This window comes from Hemiscyllium ocellatum, chromosome 1 (assembly GCF_020745735.1).
Source record: "Hemiscyllium ocellatum isolate sHemOce1 chromosome 1, sHemOce1.pat.X.cur, whole genome shotgun sequence".
In the NCBI taxonomy this organism is placed as follows: Eukaryota; Metazoa; Chordata; class Chondrichthyes; order Orectolobiformes; family Hemiscylliidae; genus Hemiscyllium; species Hemiscyllium ocellatum.
The window spans coordinates 119,390,814-119,412,950 of record NC_083401.1 but is presented as its reverse complement, the minus strand read 5'-3'; the positions used below and the strand labels follow the sequence as shown (position 1 = coordinate 119,412,950).

General features: G+C 40.1%; 1 protein-coding gene across 1 annotated transcript in view; it reads left to right on the top strand.

Annotated features, from left to right (window-relative positions):
* slit2 (slit homolog 2 (Drosophila)) overlaps positions 1-22,137 on the top strand; it is a 462,208-nt gene that overhangs the window by 389,919 nt on the left and 50,152 nt on the right. Inside the window, exons 25-28 of the mRNA XM_060825295.1 lie at positions 869-1,032; positions 2,389-2,513; positions 10,951-11,048; positions 18,921-19,060. Of these exons, the coding sequence (XP_060681278.1) occupies positions 869-1,032; positions 2,389-2,513; positions 10,951-11,048; positions 18,921-19,060 (527 nt within the window). The remainder of the gene's footprint in view (positions 1-868; positions 1,033-2,388; positions 2,514-10,950; positions 11,049-18,920; positions 19,061-22,137) is intronic.

The window sequence follows — 22,137 nt, the reverse complement described above, 5'->3', positions numbered from 1 at the left end:
CAGTAAATATTATTAAAAGGCAAGTTTAAGATGAATGCCAAGAGCCATTTCTGCACAATATGAATAATTAATTCCAGGAGTAGACCTCCAAAGAGTTGGTAGCGATCATAGCTCTGGAAATCTTTCATCGTTATTTGGATGCAATGATGGGGCCATTGTTTCTTGGAAGGATGAGCTTGATGGACAAATAGCCCCATTTTTGTTAAACTTTATAATCTTTTATATTAACAGCCAGATTTACTATCAGCTGTGAGTAACAGTATTCATCTTTGACCTGAAGTTGATCTCAAAGACCTCAGTAATGTCTGCGACACAATTCATAGGGTGTTCCAGGCATCCAATAAGACTGATGTAATCAAACAGCTAATCAAACTGAGCTACCCTTACTGATAGCTACTAAGAAGTTAAGAAGCACTGAACGCTGAGGAAGTTATAATAATAGTGATACTTAATATTCATCAAGGCAAAATTACCTTCTTAGGGCAGTAGAATGTTCTGTAGTGACCTTGAGCTTTACGCCATTTATAAACCTAGCTACATCACAGTCAAAAAGATGCAACTTCTTCAAAGGTGTTTACTGTAAGTCTAAGAGTGTATTAGGGCATGTCCGTGTCAGGTCACTGATTTCTGATTGATCACATTCTGGGGGACATCAACAGTTCACTCTTTAGACAAACAAGAATCCAGTATATTTTAGCTTTTCACTGTGTATGGGTACTCTGCATGGGTAGGACTTTAGTATGTGCTGTCAGCGTCAGAGGGGAATTTATGGTAAATGCTAACAGTTTCACTGACATTACAATCGCAAACTCTGGACCAATGTTCTGGTGTATGAAAAAGCAATTAAGCAGCTTTTGTGTCTTTGCAGGGCCCTTGGTGCGAACCCTTTGTACTGTGACTGCAACATGCAGTGGTTATCTGATTGGGTGAAGTCAGGCTACAAAGAGCCAGGCATAGCTCGCTGTGCTGGACCTGGTGACATGACAGATAAGCTATTGCTCACCACTCCTTCGAAGAAATTTGAATGCCAAGGTAATGACACCAGTTTGACTAAGAGATTCAGTGCACATCAAAAATGTCTTTGTATAGCAGTGAAGAGGGATTAAATCAGAACTTGAAATCATGGATTATCCATGAGATTGACTTCCTATATTGGTTGACTAATACCTATTTAACTGTGGTTGAGTGGTTTCATTTATAATGAGGTTTTTAACTAGCTGATGAAGTTTTCTGTAACTTTTAATTGATCTTTGACTTTCTCTGGATGCATGCAATCTAACACTTTTTAATTTTTCACTTGTGACCTTTGATATCTTGTGCCCTACCAAAAGAGGTTCCAGGGCCTTGCGGTTTTCTGGTACAAGGTAAGACCGTTGACACACCCCTGGCAATAATGGATGATGTTGCACACAGTCCTTCTGCCTCTCCTTAAATGTGCTCCCAAGAAAGTACCTAGTCCCTCAAATGGATTTGTTTTCCATGGATAATCAATATCCATTTGGTGTGAATATACGGTTTATGCATTGTCAATCTCACTTTTGAACTTAAATATATAGTGCATGAGTTGAAACCTAAATTGAAAGATAACTGTGGAATCAATGTTTGTGTTCTTTGAATGTTGAATTATCTTTAATGTGAACTTTAAAAGTATAGTGTTGATAATATCACAACAAATATAAAATGTTCTTGCAACCAGACATTTTACAGTAGTATGGTGATATCTCTTTGGAGAATGTGAGGACTGCAGATGCTGGAGATGCTAGAGATCAAGAGTGTGGTGCTAGAAAAGCACAGCAGGTCAGGCAGCATCCAAGGAGCAGGATTCCTGATGAAAGGCTCGAAATGTCGATTCTCCTGCTCCTCGGATGCTGCCTGACCTTTTCCCGCACCACACTCTCAACTGGAGATATCTCTTCGTCAATGCTGATATGTTCATATGCACTTTTGAAATTTAAGCAAAAATATTTTCTGATGCAAACCTGCATGATATGTAAGAACAGTTTTGTTAAAATGTCATCAAGTGAGGTTCATTTTCATTCAGTTAGTTTAGAATTGGAGACCCAATCTTCTTGAGCTGGTATTATATTGAGACTGAATTGAAGTCTAATCACTCACTCATTCAATTGCAGTCATTTATTTCTGCGTAATATTATTTATTAGACATTCAGGGATTTCTGATCATATGGGGTCATGAATGTTACTATTATTGTTTGTGAAACTGCAATTAGCTTTTTGGCAAAGGTATGTAAGGTGGGCAAATGATACAAAGTGGTGAAACAGAAATATGAAAACGTTCTGACCTCTACAAAGGAAAAGCTCTCGCTTTTTTGCATTTACCCTCCAGGTTTGACTTGCTTAACCAACGTGAGTTACATTTTACTTTTCAAGGTCCCATTGACATCAACATTCTAGCCAAGTGTAATCCTTGTCTTTCCAATCCATGTAAAAATGATGGTACATGCAACAATGACCCAGTGGATTTCTATCGGTGCACCTGCCCATATGGATTCAAGGTATGTTCATATCCTATACAGAACAATGACAATTGCCGCATTCGTAAGCCAGAACTATATTTCTCAACCAGTTATCACAAGTGGGTTATTGTCACTATGAGTGATTTAACTTGTGAATAACAATGCCACATGTAGGACATTCAGGTTCAGAATACTACTTATTGTCTCGTGTGCTCTGTTTAAAGTACTGGAGAATAATTAATTAATATTTACACTTCCTAATCATCACTTAGGTGCATTCTTATCTGAGACCAAATAACTTCTTATTCTTTTGTTTCAGTGAGAAAGGGAAATCATTTTGTCGATCAAGGCCATTTAAAGTACCACAGACTATTTGGTCTGTCGCACTATCATATCTCCAATCTATTTAAGTTCTTAAAGATTTTAAGAGGAAAATATTCTTTATAGTTTTCCCTGAAGATAGTTGAGCAAAAAATTCCAGATATTATTCAGCTCTGATTCTACAAATTATATTCCCTTGGCCACCAGTTCTGAAACAATAACATTCCATAGAGTATTGAATCTTTAATAACCTTCTTTGCTCAATATTTATCCAGCTGTTTCTATTTGAAACTCATGCAACATCTACGACTCAATGGGGGCAAATAATTCTTTGTGATCAAGCATCTTATCACAGGCTTATTAATTTTAGACTTGCCATTAGTCCTGGGATTATGTGATTTAAGTTAAATACCTATATTCACATTAACCATGCCTTTCAAAATATTAAAGACGAGGATCGGTCTCTTCTATTCTCCAATGGGAATTTGTTTTATTGGATGAAACAGCACACACTGCCGACCCATATTTCCCAATGGACAACGCGGTATTGTGACAGGCTGAGCACAGAGTCAACCACATGATCTTGTAACAAAGCAAGGAGATTGTTTTGGGTGAAAAGTTTGTATTGTTGAATTGGGATGAGTAACGTACAACACAAAGAAACAAAAACAGAAATTGCTGGAAAAGCTCAGCAGGTCTAGCAGCATCTGTATAGAGAAATCAGAATTAACAGAACGAGGAAGGATTACTCAATCCAATGCTGCCAGACCTGCTGAGCTTTTCCAGCAATTTCTGTCTTTATTCCTAATTTTCACTATTGGCAGTTGTTTCAGTTTCCATGTTTCATGAGACTGGGAAGACAAGTAAAGGCAACAGCATCATGGTTTATAAAAAAAAAACACGCTGGAGAAAATAAACATTTTCTCAGTCAAACATTGGTGGCAGATCACCGCAAAACAGCACACACCCAGTTGCACCAGAGGCTTGATTTTATGTTCTGCTGTCAGTGGGTTTAGTAAATTCCAGGGGGCAAGCTGCCTACTGCCTATCTGCCTTCCTCAGAGCTGTATGAAATTTTACAGGAGATGTAGGCTGTAGCCTACCCACCTACCCTAGCACCTAGGGAGGTCTTTAATGAATTGATTAATTAATTACTCTGTAAGACATTTATTACAGTGTCACCAGTGACTGCTGTGAGTGTGGGCAGGGGGGAGATTGGGTGGGAGGGGTGCTGGTGGTGTGAGCAGGTTTGGAAGTACATATAGCAAACTTTATATTAACAGGCAGCAATGGGACCCGGAGTATGCCAATTGATCAAGCAGCCCAAATAATTAATGTAAAAACACAAACTAAGTAACAGAAACATAATGCAGGAGGTTTATACATCACTGTTATACTTTAGTTACGGCATACATCACTTAAATAATAGTGAACTTTGCTTTGAACAAAATTTACTCAATTTTTTGATGGGGTTTAATTCAGATAAATGCGATGTGCTGCATTTTGGGAAAGCAAATCTTAGCAGGACTTATACACTTAATGGTAAGGTCCTAGGGAGTGTTGCTGAACAAAGAGACCTTGGAATGCAGGTTCATAGCTCCTTGAAAATGGAGTCGCAGGTAGATAGGATAGTGAAGAAGGGGTTTTGTATGCTTTCCTTTATTGGTCAGAGTATTGAGTACAGGAGTTGGGAGGTCATGTTGTGGCTGTACAGCACATTGGTTAGGTCACTGTTGGAATATTGTGTGCAATTCTGGTCTCCTTCCTATCGGAAAGATGTTGTGAAACTTGAAAGGATTCAGAAAAGATTTACAAGGATGTTGCCAGGGTTGGAGGATTTGAGTGATAGGGAGAGGCTGAACAGGCTGTTTTCCCTGGAGCGTCGGAGGCTGAGGGGTAACCTTATTGAGGTTTACAAAATTATGAAGGGCATGGAGAGGATAAATAGATAAAGGCTTTTCCCTGGGGTCAGGGAGTCCAGAACTAGAGGGCATAGGTTTGGGGTAAGAGGGGAAAGATATAAAAGAGACCTACGGGGCAACTTTTTCACGCAGAGGGTGGTTCGTGTATGGAATGAGCTGCCAGAGGAAGTGGTGGAGGCTAATACAATTGCAACATTTAAAAAGCATTTGGATGGGTATATGAATAGGAAGCATTTAGAGGGATATGGGCCAGGTGCTGGCAGGTGGGACGAGATTGGGTTGGGATATCTGGTTGGCATGGACGGGTTGGACCGAAGGGTCTCTTTCCATGCTGTATTTCTCTATGACTCTATGGTTAATACAGAAAACCCAGCAGCCTTCATCCTTTTGGTTTTATCCGCCAACGTGGAGGACCTACTTTGGGGCCCACCTAGGGCCACAATAGGCAAATGTCAACCAGGTCAGCCCCATGACCTCGTGAACCTGGACCCCACCCCCTGAAACAGCATCTCCACTTTAAAAGACTCCAAGTGCAGGCTCTTGTGACGACCTTCCAGAGTCCTACCACATTCAGCTGGGATTCTCGGTGTGATGGGATTGCTTGTTGCTTCAGCCCCAGTCCAGGGGCTGTGGGCATCATGGGATGCATATAATTCAGACTGCCCTCTGCACCATTTCTGTAAATTTCTTCATATTTTTTTAAAGGTTCAAATTTCCTTTTACACCTTTCAGAACAAATGATGGTTGGAAGCTCAGATAGGGCATGCATTCTCTAAATCTGCAGTTCCCACATCTGGCCTTGTTGGGGGGAGCTGGAATAGTAGACATGGCTAATTCACTAGTTGAGATATTTATCAGCCTTGTGTTGAAGACCAACACATTCAGAAAAAATATAATGACACAGTCAAAGGAAAGAAAACTTGGGAAATGATTGTAACAGAAGACTGATGCAATCATTTAAAAACATGAGATTTAGCAGCAGAATTAGGCCATTCAGAGCCTGCTCCATATTTCGATCATGGCTGATACATTTCTTAATCCCATTCTCCTGCCTTCTCCCCTTAACTATTGATCCTCTTTCTATTAAGAACCTATCTAACTCCCCTTAAATACAGTCAATGATGCAACAATGAGTTCCACAGACACACTATCCTCTGGCTAAAGAAGTTGCTTCTCATTTCAGTTCCCTTCACTCTGAGGCTGTACCCTCAGGTTCTAGTCTCTCCTGCTAATGTAAACACCTTCTGTATATCCATTCTATCCAGGCCTCTCAGTATCCCGCAACTTTCAATCAGATTCTCCTCATCCTTCTAAACTCCATCGAGTACAAACCCAGAGTTCTTAATTGCTACTCATATGAAAAGCCTTCATTCCCCAGGATCATTCTTGGAAACCACCGCCGGATACCCTCCAACATTAGCACATTCTTCCTTAGATACAGAACCCAAAAATGTTAACAATGTGCCAAATGCACTCTGACCAGAGCTTTATACAGCTTTAGCAGTCTCTGCTCTTGTATTGTACTGAATGCTAACATTATATTTGCCTTCCTAACTGCCAACTGAACCTGTGTGCCCTGAACTAGGACTCTCAGGTTCTTTTGTGCTTCAGACTTCTGAAGTCTTTGTCCATTTCAAAAATAAACTGTGCCTCAATTTTTCCAACCAAAGTGCAGATTCTCTCATTTTCATACATTATATTCCATCTGTCACTTCTTTGCCCAGCCTCCTAGCCTGTCCAAGTCCTTCTGCAGCCTCACTACTTCCTCAACATTGCTGTCCCTCCACCTCGCTCTCTTTGTGTCATCCACAAACTTAGCAACAATGCCGTCAATTCCTTTGTCCACATCATTAGTGGATAACATCAACAATTGATGTTCCAACACAGACCTCTGTGGAACTCCACTAGTCACCGGCTGCAATTGTGAAAGATTCCTTTATCTTTACTCTCTATCTTCTGCCAGTACCATGTGCTAACACCATAGGCTCTTCTCTTATTTAGCAGCCTTTTGTGCAGTACCTTGTCAAAGGCATTCTGCAAATCAAAATAGATCACGTTCACTGGCTTTACTTTGTATAGCTTGTTCATTACTTCCTCAATGAATTCTAGCACATTTGTCAGGCATGACCTCCCCTTGATGAAGCCATGCTGACTCCATCCTGTTTTACCATGCGCTTCCATGTGCGCTGCAATCTCTTGACCAAAGTCAGGTGGTGATCAAAGTCAGGCTAACTGGCCTGTAGTTTCCTGTCTTTTGCCTCCCTGTCTTCTTAAACAGAAGATTTAGATCACCACCTTTGCCTCCACAATCTTCTCAGCTATTTCCTTCAGAACTCTGGGATGTAGCTCATTTGGTCTGGAGGATGTTTCCACCTTCAGACCTTTCAGCTTCCCCAGCACTTTCTCCTCGGTGCTGGCCACTACACCCACCTCTTGACCCTCTTGAGGTTCTGATATGCTGCTGGTATCTTCCATCATGAAGACTGATGGTAAGTATTAATTCAGTTCCTCCTCCATTTCTTTGATCCTCATTACTCCTTCTTCAGTCTCATTTTCCAGTCCAGTGTCCAATCTTGCACATCTCTGACTTTTTATATATCTAAGAAAACTCTTGTCATATTTTTTAATACTAGCTAGCTGCTTTTAAATACCTCCCAATCCTCTAGCTTCTCACTAATCTTCACCACTTTATATGCTTTTCTTTTGCTTTAATGCTGTCCCTGACTTCCCTTGTCAGCCATGGTTGCCTCATCCTTCCCTTTGTATGTTCTTCCTTGAGGTGGATTTCTGCCAGATGCCCCTTCCAATCAACTCTAGTCAGCTCCTTCCTCATTTCTTTGTAGTTACCTTTATTCAATTGTTACTATCATTTCATCTGATTCCAGCTTTCCCCTCTCAAACTGCAGGGTGAATTCTACATAGTATGATCATTACTCCTGATGGGTTCCTTCACTTTAACCTCCCAAATCAAGTCTGTCTCATTGCACATCACCAAATCCAGAATTGCCTGTTCCCTAGTGGTCTCTACCACAAGCTGCTCCAAAAATCCACCTGGTAGACATTCCACAAATTCCTATTCTTTAGATCTACTGTCAACCTGATTTTCCCAGTCCACCTGATTGTTGAAATCCCCCATTATTATTCTAACCATGTCTTTCTTATATGCCTTTCCTATCTCCTGATTTATTTTCTGCCCCACATCCTGACTACTTTAGGAGGCCTGTACGTAACTTCCAGCAGGGTCCTTTTCCCTTTGCAGTTCCTCAACCTTACCCACACTGATGCGACACCTTGCGACTCTGTATCTCTTCTTGCTGTTGTTTTTTTTATTCTTTACTAACAAGGCAACCCCTGCTCCCTCTCCCCATCCACCTGACCTTTTGAAATATTTTGAAATTTCTTTCCCAACCCTAACACTTTGCAGCTACATCTCTATGATATCCTTTATTGGTCAGAGTACTGAGGACAGACGTTGGGAGGTCATGTTGCAGCTGTACAGGACATTGGTTGGGCCACTGTTGGAATATTGTGTGCAATTCTGGTCTCCTTCCAATCGGATTTGAGCTATAAGGAGAGGTGGAATAGGCTGGGGCTGTTTTACCTGGAGCGCTTGAGACTGGGGGAGGCGGGTGGGGGGGGTGTGGTGATCTTATAGAACTTTATAAAATCATGAGGGATATGGATAGGATAAATAGACAAAGTCTCTTCCCTGGGGTGGGGGAGTCCAGAACTAGAGGGTATTGGTTTAGGGTGAGAGGGGAAAGATATAAAAGAGACCTAAGGGGCAACTTTTTCACCCAGAGGATGGTACGTGTATGGAATGAGCTGCCAGAGGAAGTGATGGAGGCTGGTACAATTGCAACATTTAAAAGGCATCTGGATGGGTATATGAATAGGAAGGGTTTGGAGGGATATGGGCAGGGTGCTGGCAGGTGGGACTGGATTGGGTTGGGATATGTGGACCGAAGGGTCTGTTTCCATGATGCACATCTCTTTGACTCTACAACATCGTACCAACCAATTTCAATCTGCTACAAGCTGGTTTACCTTGTTTTATATACTGCATGCATTTAAGTGAAACACCCTCAGTCCTGCATTACCTATTTATAGTTGTCCCCTTACCAGCCTCAAGATCCCTGGCCCTTTCCATACTGTCTGTTCTATTATTTGTTCTGAATACTGCTGAGCCCTCATCTCCTTTAATTTTCCATGCAACTAAACCTACTTCCTCTCTATTTCATTTCAAGCACTATCCACAGGCCTAGTTGTGTAATTTCATCCTCATTCCTGATGAAGGGCTTTTGCCCAAAATGTCGATTTTCCTGCTCTTCGGATGCTGCCTGATCGGCTGTGCTTTTCCAGCACCACTCTAATCTTGACTCTGATCTCCAGCATCTGCAGTCCTCACTTTCGCTTTGTCATGTACTTTGCCAAGACTCTAATCCCAGCATGATTCAAGTCCCACTGGAATCATCTCTTCTTTCCCCAGTACTGTGCCAGTGTCCCATGAATTCGGACCCTTTGCTCCCACTGCGATCATGAACCAGTGAAAAGGTTTAGGGTGGCAGCTTTGCAATTACTATTTTCCTAGGCAGCTATCAGCCTTTTGAGCATTCAAGGGCTAGCAGGTTCCTGACATATGCTTGTCCCCACCTGATGCTACACTAATCCTGTAAATTCCAGCTGGTGGGCACCACTGGACATGAACCTGTGTAAACTCCCTGATTCCAGCCATGGAATTGAAGCTGCATGTATTTACAATGTAATATATACACAAGGATATAACTTTCAGTCATTATAATGGTTGACAGGGGAACAAAATATTGTTTATGATTTATAGATATGGAAGTTTGGCAGTTTGCCATTTGTACTGCATAGCAGCTCATTGCTCGAGAAAAGCATGAGTGTCATTGAGAAGACAGCTCTGAACATCAGATAATTACTGTTCAATGTTGTCATACAGATGGTATCATCCCCTGGTATCTCATTTATTCTGCCAGGTCAAGTCAGTCTGCTAGATTGATTTGACAAATCGATGGCAGCTGACAGCTGTCCATCCTCCAGATAGAATAGGAAATAATATATTGTTAGAGTGAGAGTTAATGGTAAATTTAAAATCTAAGAGTGACAGTTGACAGTAATTGTGAAACTGAATTTCAGATCTAGCCTTCAAAGTAGATCTGATTCTGTGGGAGTGTTCGTTATGTGCTGAGCTCAGATGGACAGCTGACTGTAATCAAAATTCTCATATCTGAATCCTCAGCAGCATTCTGTTTTTTTTTTGCTAAGGTTTAATTTAAAAGGACATAACAGTCTTGCATCCTTTAGACATTTTCCTTTTGCCAACACATTGAATGTTGCATGATCTTTCTGCATTATCGTTATAATTTCTTTAAACTTTGAGCGACATGTTCTTTCAAGGGCATTAGTGGGTGGAAGTTAAAGGAATATAAATCAAGACTGTTTAGTTCCATCACCAAAGGAAAAGCCAGCTCAATCCTCATTTCACTACCTGCCTAAAGCTCTCCCCCACCCCACCCCCACCCCACCCCATACTCAATCCCCTCCAAAACCATTGCTCAGAAGACTCCCTATCCCCAACTCACAAATTTCCATCATCCAAAACTTCAGCAACCATGACCAATTCCATATATATTATGATCACCTATCAACCCAATCCTTGCAAATTTTCTTTGATTTCCTGTCATTGAAGACAATTTCAAATCTCACAAATGCCACAGCTCTCTCATTCATGTCATCTTTCTCCAGCCTATGTCTCTGATTCTGTTTGTATCTTCCGACTTGATAGCTCTTCCGGTACTTTTGCTACAATGGTCCCGACTTTGCTGTCAAAACAATGTCAGGGTAATCACAGTCACCTTTATTAATGCTTAAATTGTACAGTAACTCTAAGCAAGAGACCAATTTGAGTTTAAATGCAGAAACTAAACTTTTGCTGTCCAAGATAAAGTGGTTTCCCCCACTGACTTCACACAAACAGTATCTTACTGCCTGATTCAATATTGAAATGCACTAAGTGTGATGACAGTGTTGTCCTTTATGTATGTTGGACTATTGCTCCTGATCTATCAAATCCACAGATGTAATGGCCATTTAGCTTAGTACCTTGCCTCCATGCCTGTTGTGACTGCTGAACTGCTGTTTCTGGTCTCTTGTATCTAAACCTGCCAGGACTGTGGAAGTAAATTGCACTGTATTCTGTTCCTCCACAGGGACAAGACTGTGATGTTCCTATTCATGCCTGTGTTAATAGCCCATGCAAAAATAGCGGAACTTGCCACCTTAAAGAGGGAGAAAAAGATCAGTTCTGGTTTGTATATTTTGTTTTATGTTTGTTTTATTGTAACTGGTGATGAGCATCATATAAAATTCCAACATTTACTAATCAGCATTACACAACAGACTCTTAAACTTACTTCACCTGAGGAATCTAGTAATTCTCTGAGGAAAAGGTAAACTTTTAAGCATTACTAAAGTGTTTGTGTCGAGCTAGAAAAGAAATAGCATGTTTTGTTTTAATGTTCCAGAAGAGCTACAAGCTTTAATAATGCCGACGAAATATATGTACATATATATTTGCAGGTGTTGAAGAAGGAAGAAAAAGGAGAATAGTCTATGCAGTAAAATTTAAATGCAGCACAAAAAGATGAGCAAAGAGATATTTGTCTTTTCATTAAAGAGTAGTATAAGCCATTAAAAGAGTTCAATTTATTAATCTACAAAAGAGGTGTGAAACAAAACATAGGATTAATGAAATATTAGTGCAATGAAACAGAAAATAAGAGAGTAATTTTTCAGAGCTGTTTTGTCATCTGATAATCACCTCAACAATAATGTTTTTGAATGTTCCTATAGCCTTGATTTAATTCAAAATGAAAATTCCAGCCCTTTCACCCAAGCAAATAGATTGAAAATAGTTGAACAATATAAAAGCAAATTCTATTCTCATAAATTTGCCAACCAGATATCCTAATCTAATACACGCACCACCCTCTGCGTGAAAATGTTGCCCCTTAGGTCTCTTTTAAATTTTCCCCTTTCTTTCTAAACCTATGCCCTCTAGTTCTGGACTCCCACCCCAGGGAAGAGACTTTGTCTATCTATTCTATCTATGTCCCTCATGATTTTATAAACTCTGTAAGATCACCCCTCAGCAACTGACGCTCCAAGCAGCCCCAAGCCTATTCAGCCTCTCTCGATAGGTCAAATCCTCCAACCCTGGCAAAACATAGGATTAATGAAATATTAGTGCAATGAAACAGAAAATAATAATTTTTCAGAGCTGTTCTGTCATCTGATAATCACCTCAGATTAAATCTTTTCTGAACCCTTTCAAGTTTCCCAACATCTTTCCGATAGGAAGGAGACCAGTATTGCACGCAATATTCCAACAGTGGCCTAACCAATATCCTGTACAGATGCAACATGACCTCTCAACTCCTGTACTCAATACTCTGACCAATAAAGGAAAGCATACCAAATGCCTTCTTCACTATCCTATCTACCTGTGACTCCACTTTCAAAGAGCTATGAAACTGCACTCCAATATCTCTTTATTCAGCAACACTCCCTAGGATCTTATCATTAGTGGATTTATGTTCATTAATTTATAAAAGACAGGACACAGAGATGATAACTTTAGTTTTTAACTAATTGATAATTATGTAACAGCATATTATCCACTATTATCCACTGGAGGTGTAGCAGGAAGCTATGTAACTCCAGCAGATGTCAAATGGTTTGGAACGTGCCATCAAATTTATATTTGCCCTGTCTCTTTCACTTAGAGGTGATGGATCATTTACTATATCACTGTCCATAAGGAAGTAAGAATTATTAAAATAGTATGGAAACATCAGAAATCCATGGCTATGGATGGATTTTTAATATTCACAGGCATAATCAATTTTATGCACATAAAATATGGGAAAAAATTGCATATTATTTTCAAGGTTATATTGGAAGTGAAAGTGCTCCAGCAGCCCTGCTTCACTTGGTTATTGAAGTCAGAAAACAGATTAAAAATATTGGAAAAACCCTGAGACTGGAAAATATGTCTTGTGCCCATATGGAAGCCCACCACACTTACGCTAACTTACAATTTCCCCTAAAGTGGAATAATTCTGCATAGTACAACTGATGGTTTCTGCTTAGCTTGTGCAAAACACACATTAATCAATTTGATTTTAAATCATTTGTTTATCTGATGACTTTGCACAGGATGCGCCCTCATAGCTGAAGAGTGAAATGACATTACAGTATTCTTTACCAAATGTGTTCTGTTATGGTTGGCTGTAAACTAATAGAATGTTATTGCAGTGAACAGAAAATTAGACACAGGAGCAGAAATTATGCCATTCAGACCATCGAGTCTGCTTTGGCATACAATCATGGCTGATAAGTTTCTCAACCTCATTTTCCTCTTTTGTCCCATAACCCTTGATCCACTTGACAATTTAGAACCTATCTATCTCAGCTTTGAATATACTCAATGACCTGGCCACCCCAGCCTACTGTAGCATTGAATTCCACAGATTCAACCAAGCTCTGGCTGAAGAAAGTTTCCCTTTATCTCTGTTCCAGAGGGCCTTCCCTTTACCCTAAGGCTGTGCCCTCAGGTCCTAATCTCTCCTCCCAATGGAAATATCTTCCCAACGTCCACTCTGTCTAGTACATTCAATATTCTGCATGTTTCAATTAGATCCCCTCTCATCCTTCTGAACTCCATCGAGTACAGACCCAGAGTCCTCAAGCATTCCTCATATATAAAGCCTTAGAACATACAACATCAAACAATACAGTGCAAAACAGGTCCTTCGGCCCTCAATGTTGTACCAACCTGTGAACTAATCTAAGCCCATCCCCTTACACTATCCCATCATCATCCATGTGCTTATCCAAGGATTGTTTAAATCTCCATAATGTGGCCAAGTTAACTACAGTGGCAGGCAGAGCATTCCACACCCTTACCATTCTCTGAGTAAAGAACCTGCCTCTGACATCTGTCCTAAATCTATCACCCCTCAATTTGTAGCTATGCCCCCTCGTACAAGCTGACATCATCATCTGAGGAAAAAGACTTTCACTGACTATCCTATCTAATCCTCTGATCATCTTGTATGTCCCTATCAAATCCACTCTTAGCCACCTTCTTTCCAATAAGAACAGACCCAAGACTCTCAGCCTTTCCTCATAGGACCTTCCTTCCAGACTAGGCAACATCCTGGTAAATCTCCTCTGCACCTTTTCAAATGCTTCCTCATCCTTTCTGTAATGGAGCGACCTGAACTGTACACAATATTCCAAATGCGGCCGCACTAGTGTTTTGTATAGTTGCAGCATGACATTACGGCTCTGGAACTCAATCCCTCTACCAATAAAACCTAACACAACCGCATGACTTCTTAACAGCACTATCAACCTGGGTAGCAACTTTCAGGGATCTATGTACATGGACTCCAAGATCCCTCTGCACATCCACACTACCAAGAATCTTTCCATTGACCCAGTACTCTGCCTTCCTGTTATTCTTCCAAAGTGAATCACCTCACATTTATCTGCATTGAGCTCCATTTGCCACCTCTCAGCCCAATTCTGCAGTTTATCCAAGTCCCCCTACAACCTGCAACAATCTTCCACACTGTCCACTGCTCCATCAACTTTAGTGTCATCTGCAAACTTACTAGTCCATCCATCTATGCCTGCGTCTAAGTCATTAAAAAAAATGACAAACAACAGTGGTCCAAAGCAGATCCTTGTGGCACACCACTAGTAACTGGACTCCAGGCTGAATATTTTCCATCAACCGCCACTCACTGTTTTCCCCAGAAAGCCACTTTCTAATCCAAACTGCTAAATCACCCTCAATCCCATGCCTCTGCATTTTCTCCAAACGCCTACCATGTGGAACCTTATCAAAGGCTTTACTGAAGTCCATGTATACCACAGCAACTGCCCTACCCTCATCCACATGCTTGGTCACCTTCTCAAAAAAGCTAAATGAGGTTTGTGAGACACGACCTGCACTTGACAAAACCATTCAAATTGTTGCTTACTAGATAATTATAAATCCTATTTCTCATAATCCATTCCAAAACCTTTTCTACAACAGACGTAAGGCTCACTGATCGATAATTACCTGGGTCATCTCTATTGCCCTTCTTGAACAAGGGCACAACATTTGCAATCCTCCAGTCCTGTGGTACTAAACCTGTAGACAATGACAACTCAAAGATCCAAGCCAAAGGGTCTAACACATCTTCCCTAGCTTCCCAGAGAATCCTTGGATAAATCCTATCTGGCCCAGGGGACTTGTCTACTTTCACTCCTTCTAGAATTGATAACACCTCTTCCTTACTAACCTCGATCCTTTCTAGTATAATACACGTATCTCATTCTTCTCCTCTATATTCACTTTTTCCTGAGTGAAAACAGATGAGAAATATTCGTTTAGCACCTTTTTGATGTCCACACACAACTTACCACTTCTGTTTTTGACTGGCCCTATTCCTACCCTACTCATCCTTTTATTCCTCACATGCCTGTAGAAGGCTTTAGGATTCTCCTTTATTCTACCTGTCAAAGACTGCTCATGTCCTCTCTTTGCTCTTTTTAACTCTCTCTTAAATTCTTCCTAGCTAATTTGTAACTCTCTGTCACCTCCTGGGCGCCTCCCTTCCATTCCTGGAATCATTCTCATGAACCTTCTCTGGACCCCCTCCAGGGCCAGTATGTCCTTCCTGAGTTATGTGGCCCAAAATTGCTCACAATACTCCAAATGTGGCCTGACCAGAGCCTTAGAGAGCCTCAGAGGTGCATTCCTCCTTTTTATTTTCTAGTCCTCTCGAAATAAATGCCAACGTGGTATTTGCCTTCCTAACTGCTGACTCAACCTGCAAGTTTACCTTAAGAGAATCCTGGACTACAACTCCTAAGACTCTTTACACTTCAGATTTCTGAACTTCCTCCCCATTTAGAAAATAATTCATACCTCTATTCTTCCTACTAATGTGCATGACTTCAGACTTTCCCATGTTGTATTCCATCTGCCACTTCTTTGTCCACTCTTCTAACCTTTTTAAATCTTTCTGCAGCCTCCTCAATGCTATCTGTCTCTCTCTACCTGTCTTTGTTTCATCTGCAAACTTAACCAGAATGCCCTCAGTTACTTCATCTACATTGTTAATGTATAAAGTGAAAAGTTGTGATCCCAACACTGAGCCTTGCAGAACACCACTTGTCACCGGCTGCCATCCTGAAAAGGACCCTTTTACCCCGACTCTCTACTTTCTGCCAGACAGCCAAGCTTCTATCCACGATAACACCTTACCTCTGACACCATGGGCTCTTATCTTACTCAGCAGCCTCCTGTGCGGCACTTTGTCAAAAGCTTTCATGAAGTTCAAGTAGATAACAGTTATTGGCTCTCTTGGGTCTAACCTGCTCATTAATTCCTGAAAGAATTCTAGCAGGTTTGTCAGATGTGACTTCCCCTTGATGAAACCACGCTGACTTTGCCCTATTTTACCATGCACTGCCAAGTATTCAGAAATCTCATCCTTCACAATAGACTCCAAAATCTTACTAATGACCGAGGTCAGGCTAATCGGCCTGTAATTTCCTGTTTTTGCCTTACTCCCTTCTTAAACAGTGAGATTGCATGAGTGATTTTCCAGTCCTCTGGGAGCCTCCCTGACTCCAGTGATTCCTAAAGGATCACCATGACGCCTCCACTATCTCTTAAGACATCTCTGGGGTGTAGCCCTTCCAATTTGGGTGATTTATCCTTCAAATCTTTCAGTTTTTCTAGCTGTTTTTCCTCAGTGATGGCCACCACACTCACCTCTGCACATCACCCTGACTCTCTTGTGTTTTTAGGATATTACTCATGCCTTGCACCATGAAGACTGATGCAAAGTACTTATTCAGTTCTTCGACCATTTCTTTGTTCCCCATTACTATTTCTCCAGCGTCATTTTCCAGTGGCCCAATGACCACTTTTCCCTCTCTTTTGCCCTTTATATATCTAAAGAAACTCTTGCAATCTCCTTTTTTATATTACTGGCTAGCTTACCCCCATATTTAATCTTCTCCCCCTTTATTTCTTTTCTTCTTGTCCTCTGTTGGTCTTTGTAGGTTTCCCAATCCCCTGGTTTCCCACTGCCCTTCACCACATTATATACTTTTCTTTTGCTTTTATGCTGACCCTGACTTCTCTTGTCAGCCATGATTTCCTCATCCTCCCTTTAGTATGCTTCTTTTTCTTGGGATCAATTTTTGCTGTTCTCCCGAATTACTCCCAGAAATTCCTGTCATTTCTGTTCCACTGTCTCTCCTGCTAAGCCCCTTTCCCTGTCAATTCTACCCAGCTCCTCCCTCATGTCTCTGTAGATCCCTTTATTCAACTGTAATGCTGTTGCATCTGATTCTATCTTCTCCCTCTCAAATTGCAGAGTAAATTCAATTATGTTATGATCACTGCCTCCTCAGGGTTCCTTCATCTTAAGCTCCCTTATCAAGTCTGCCTCTTTGCACAACACTAAATCCAGTATTGCTTATTCCCTAATGGACTCCACCACAAGGTGCTCCAAAACGACATCTCATAGACATTCCACAAACTCTTTTCCTTGTGATCCACTACCAACCTGGATTTCCCAGTCCACCTGCATATTGAAATTCCCCATGATCACTGTAACCTTGCCTTACTTACACATTTTTTCTGTCTCCTGGTGTATCTTGTGCCCCAAATCCTGACTGATATTTGGATGCCTGTACATAACTCCTATTATGTGTTTTTCACCTTTGTGGTGAGTGAGAAAGTCATTCTCAAACTGCTGCACCAGACCAGATAAACATCCTCTGAGCATCACAGATTCCAATCCATTAAATAAAAGCTTAAAAGGAGTGCAGTTACATGCTTATAAATTATGAGGCTGTGCTCTCTATTAGCATAGTTCATATGAGAATGGCAATTAATTCATCAAGGTTGTTAAGTATATGTGCAGTTTCATAATTGTGTGCATCATTAGGAAAATAAACATCTTTTTTATTCCTATGGAAAGATTATTCAGCTACAATTCTTTGCAGCAGAATATTATTTTTATGTAGCTATTGATTTATGTGCAGTTATTCCATTACAGATTCTAAATCTGCTGAACTATTTCATGAGTTGTTCTGCAAGAAAGAGTGAAAATTTACGTAAAATGTAGTTTCAATTAAGGGTTTGTTCTACTGAAGAATAGGCTTGCCTTATCTTTTGTTGTACCAAATGGTATTTAGTAGGATATTTACTACAGTTGTATTTATTTAATTCCACTAAAAGAATTGGTTAGTTTTCTCATTTGATTATGCCTGAATAATAGGTGTTCAGTGAACATCTTCGAGTAAAAAGTGAGGTCTGCAGATGCTGGAGATCAGAGCTGAAAATGTGTTGCTGGTTAAAGCACAGCAGGTTAGGCAGCATCCAAGGAACAGGAAATTCGACGTTTCAGGCCAGAGCCTGATGAAGGGCTCTGGCCCGAAACGTCGAATTTCCTGTTCCTTGGATGCTGCCTAACCTGCTGTGCTTTAACCAGCAACACATTTTCAGTTCAGTGAGTATCACCAATCAAAGGAAGAGGGGGGAAATATGTCAGGTATAGCCTGTACAGTCAATTCATTTGCAAGGGTTGAAACTGTTTCATAAATATTGCATATACAAAATTGGCAAAGATTTTAGGTAATTGATTACACTGGTGAGGAGATAGCCAGTTCCAAAACCTTAGCATCTGTTCAAAGAGTGCCCTTGCTGAAATATAGGACAGAAATACAAAACTCTGTGGTATTTTATCACTCTAATCACCATTCTGACTGAGGTTAACTACTCAGTATGAACAAAATTGCAAGACCTTTTCATTGCCTGTAGTCAGCTTAGTTGCACAGACTGACTGACCAGCTGCCTGTTGGTTAGAAACCTGCTTTAAGAGGTCAGGTCAAAGATTGACACAGCCGTCAGTGAAGTCTGCAGTGTAGACTGTTTGACCACTAAGCTTGAAGAGTTTTATTATTGGTCTAAAGTGAGTGCACAGAAATCATTAACATGCACTGCACTTCCTTCTTAATTAGAACATTCTTGAAGTGTTTTACACTTAACTCTGTTTTAGCACTTTTCATTGTATAAATGTCAGTTGCATTGTTCCCTCAGGTGCTCATGTGCAGATGGCTTTGAAGGTGAAGAGTGCACTATAAATATTGATGACTGTGAGGACAATGATTGTGAGAATAATTCCACCTGCATTGATGGAATCAATAACTACACTTGCCTCTGTCCACCTGAATATACAGGTAAGAGAAGTAGGAGGTAGTGGCAAAGTGTTTTGCCAAAACAAACAATAAATGCAGATTAGAGTAACTGTAGAATCTCCTTGAAGTGTGAAATGCACAATAAGACACTTGCTTGAATTTTTCTTTCACTGTTCAATAGCAAATTATATTCAAGATGAACCACCATTTTCCATGTTTAAAATGTGGACTACATGGTGAGCAATAAGAAATCATTGAATGGCTTATTTTTTTCTATTCTCTCCTCACATTTTTGCTCCCCTTACCTTTTCTTTCCTAAGGGCACTGACCCATGCTGGAATATGGTTCCACAAGCTGTGGCAACCCTCCAGTAATTCAACCATTGGATATTCTTCATGTGAGGCCAGTTGTAACATCTTTGTCTATCATCACTCTACCTGGGATCAGCCAATTTAACCTAAACCAGAGATTTAACTAGAAAATTCCTAGACAATGTAACACCCTTAAAATACACAATGGAACATATGTGTATGCCAGAAAATTATGTATTTGTTTGTCAAAGAACACAAATGCAGTAAAGCTTACATCTAAAATTATTGTTTGCAATGCTAACATGTGTGAATGTAAAATCTTAGTTTTTGAATAATAGACAAAGTGCTCAGATCCTCATATTGCAAACATCAATTTCTAAATTTTAATTTGAGAAGTGTTGAGTTTTTTGATAGAAGATTAAACTTGAAGGTAGTAATTTCTTATTGTGTGGTATTTTCTTTTCAATGTTCTTGAAAATCTATTATAACCCATGTTCTAGTTCCTTCTCCATCTGTGTACTGCCTGCTCTGTGGACTGAAAAGGAACTTTATAAAACTGCCACATTCTAACAAGCAGTAGTTTGAGAAAGAAATGTTGCAGTTTAGACCACTGCTTTAAAGTTGCAATGTCAAATTGTTTTTAACATGACTTTATAGAGCTAGAGCCATTTGATGCCTGCGGGACAAATGTCTGGATGGTTTCTACTACTGAAGATGCACAGTATGAAATGATCTGATAAACTAAAGTGGATGATGCCAGCAAATTACTCTGAGGTAGTTGTGTCACATGCAATAAGCACAAACAAAAACCGAGGAACAAAGACTTTAGTGTCAGGACTTTATGTTACTTTGTTCTTTTGTGCATTCTCTTTGGAATGCTATGATCCAGTTTCTGACAAGAAACCTACTGGAGATTTATGGCAAATTGAGAGGCAATAGAGCTGAAGTTACGCTGATATAAGATGCTGGCTGTTTCATTTCACAGTATAGCATCCCCAAAGTTATGTTTAGTGATGGAAATGTTCAGATTTGCTCTGGGCTCAGGTGTTTTAAGTCAGGATTTTAGTTTTCACTTCTAATCTGGAATATTAAAACAGTTTTATTGCTTAAAATGCACCAAACAGTAAATTGGAAGTGAGAAGTGTTGTGGTGTATTGTTAAAACAACCTTTTTCTACATGAGAATTTTGTTGCTTTCAGGTTTGTCTTAAATATTCATTCATGCAAACTGTAGCTACTGCAGTTACTGTAAATCTCTGATGCAAATACAACAAAAATCAAAGTTTTTACACAAACACTTTATTAAAAGGCAGTACCTAACAGTGGATTCTCCTGAGATTACAACTGCCTTTACTCATGATTTCCTTTGCACTGGTCCCAGTCTCTGACTCAGAATTTTCAACAGTCTCTTGGGGCATTTTTCTAAAGGAGGAGAAGAAAAAGAAATAGGCCTGAATACAAAAAAAACTGTTGAGTTCCAGCCTTCTCCCTACTTTTTCTGAGCCTTGTGGTAAAATCTGTTGCCAGCCTAAGTAAGCGCACGTAATATAGAGGGGATCAAGGAGGAAAACTCCTTGTGTACGATTTGATTGTATAACCCTCTAAACCAAAGAGGCAGCAGAACACACATCAGGCGTGCACACGCGCGCACGCGCGCACACACACACATATTATATATATATAAAGATCCCTGGGATCATAGCCAGGTTCCCCAAATGTTAAGAGATTCTCTGCATTACTTTTTGACTTCTTATGAAAATGGCTAATACTGGGACATTATTTAGGGACTCAGGAGTTCACATCCCTCAAACCTGGCATCTCACACTTAAATGTGCCAGTAGTGCCCAGATTATGGGAAAGGCAGTGACTGCTGACACCCACAAATGTGAATGTGTCAGCAGTCATGGCCAATGTAAATAAGGTTACCATTCCCTGACCCCACACACTTTGCACTCGTTGGTGTCAAAGGTCACTGGCAGCATTTTCCAATAATTATGATGGCATAACAACCCTGTGAACTTCTGGCAAACAACAATTTGGCAGCTTTCACATAATGTGGCTGGAGGACCCCTATTTCTTGCATTGCTCCAATCCATGGGGTAATTTTTTTGTGTAAACTGGTATGTTTTTATCTAGCTTGCTATAAAACATCTTGACTGATATTCATTTTGCATTTCAGTTACGTTATCATTCAAAGTCAGAATTTATTATCATAGGCAAGATTGCTTTAGATGAAGCAAAATGTGTTTTGCTGTTGAGTATCCTATTTTCCTCTTGAATAATGTGCCACCCCAGACAAGAAACTCATCATGCAACAATATTCCTGATCTTCTCCCCGCTAGCATTTTCAGGATGTTATGAGCAACCTAACTGGAACATTAGGAATGGATGCACTGAGCTAACCTCATGTCACCCATTGAAAGCAGTTCATTTGCACCACCTGGGAATATAAGCACCAGTGGCACATCATGGTATCTGGTGAAATTTTGGTATAATGTTATTCAATTAAGAAGTAAATCACTATATGCAGTTAATACATTTATGTTGTTGTAGCAGTCAACAAGGAAAAGACATTTATCAAAGACCTCTTTGTGAATATCATGACCTTTTAAACAGACCACATGTAAAACATGATGTGCATTTCTTGGTTACTTATGATTATGAAGTCAGTTAGATCAGTCATGATCTTATTGAATGATGAAACAGGTTTGAAGAACTCAATAACCGATTCCAAATCCTATTTCTTGCATTGCTGTAATACATGGGGTAAATATTTATGTAAACTGGCATGTTTTGATTTAGCTTGCTA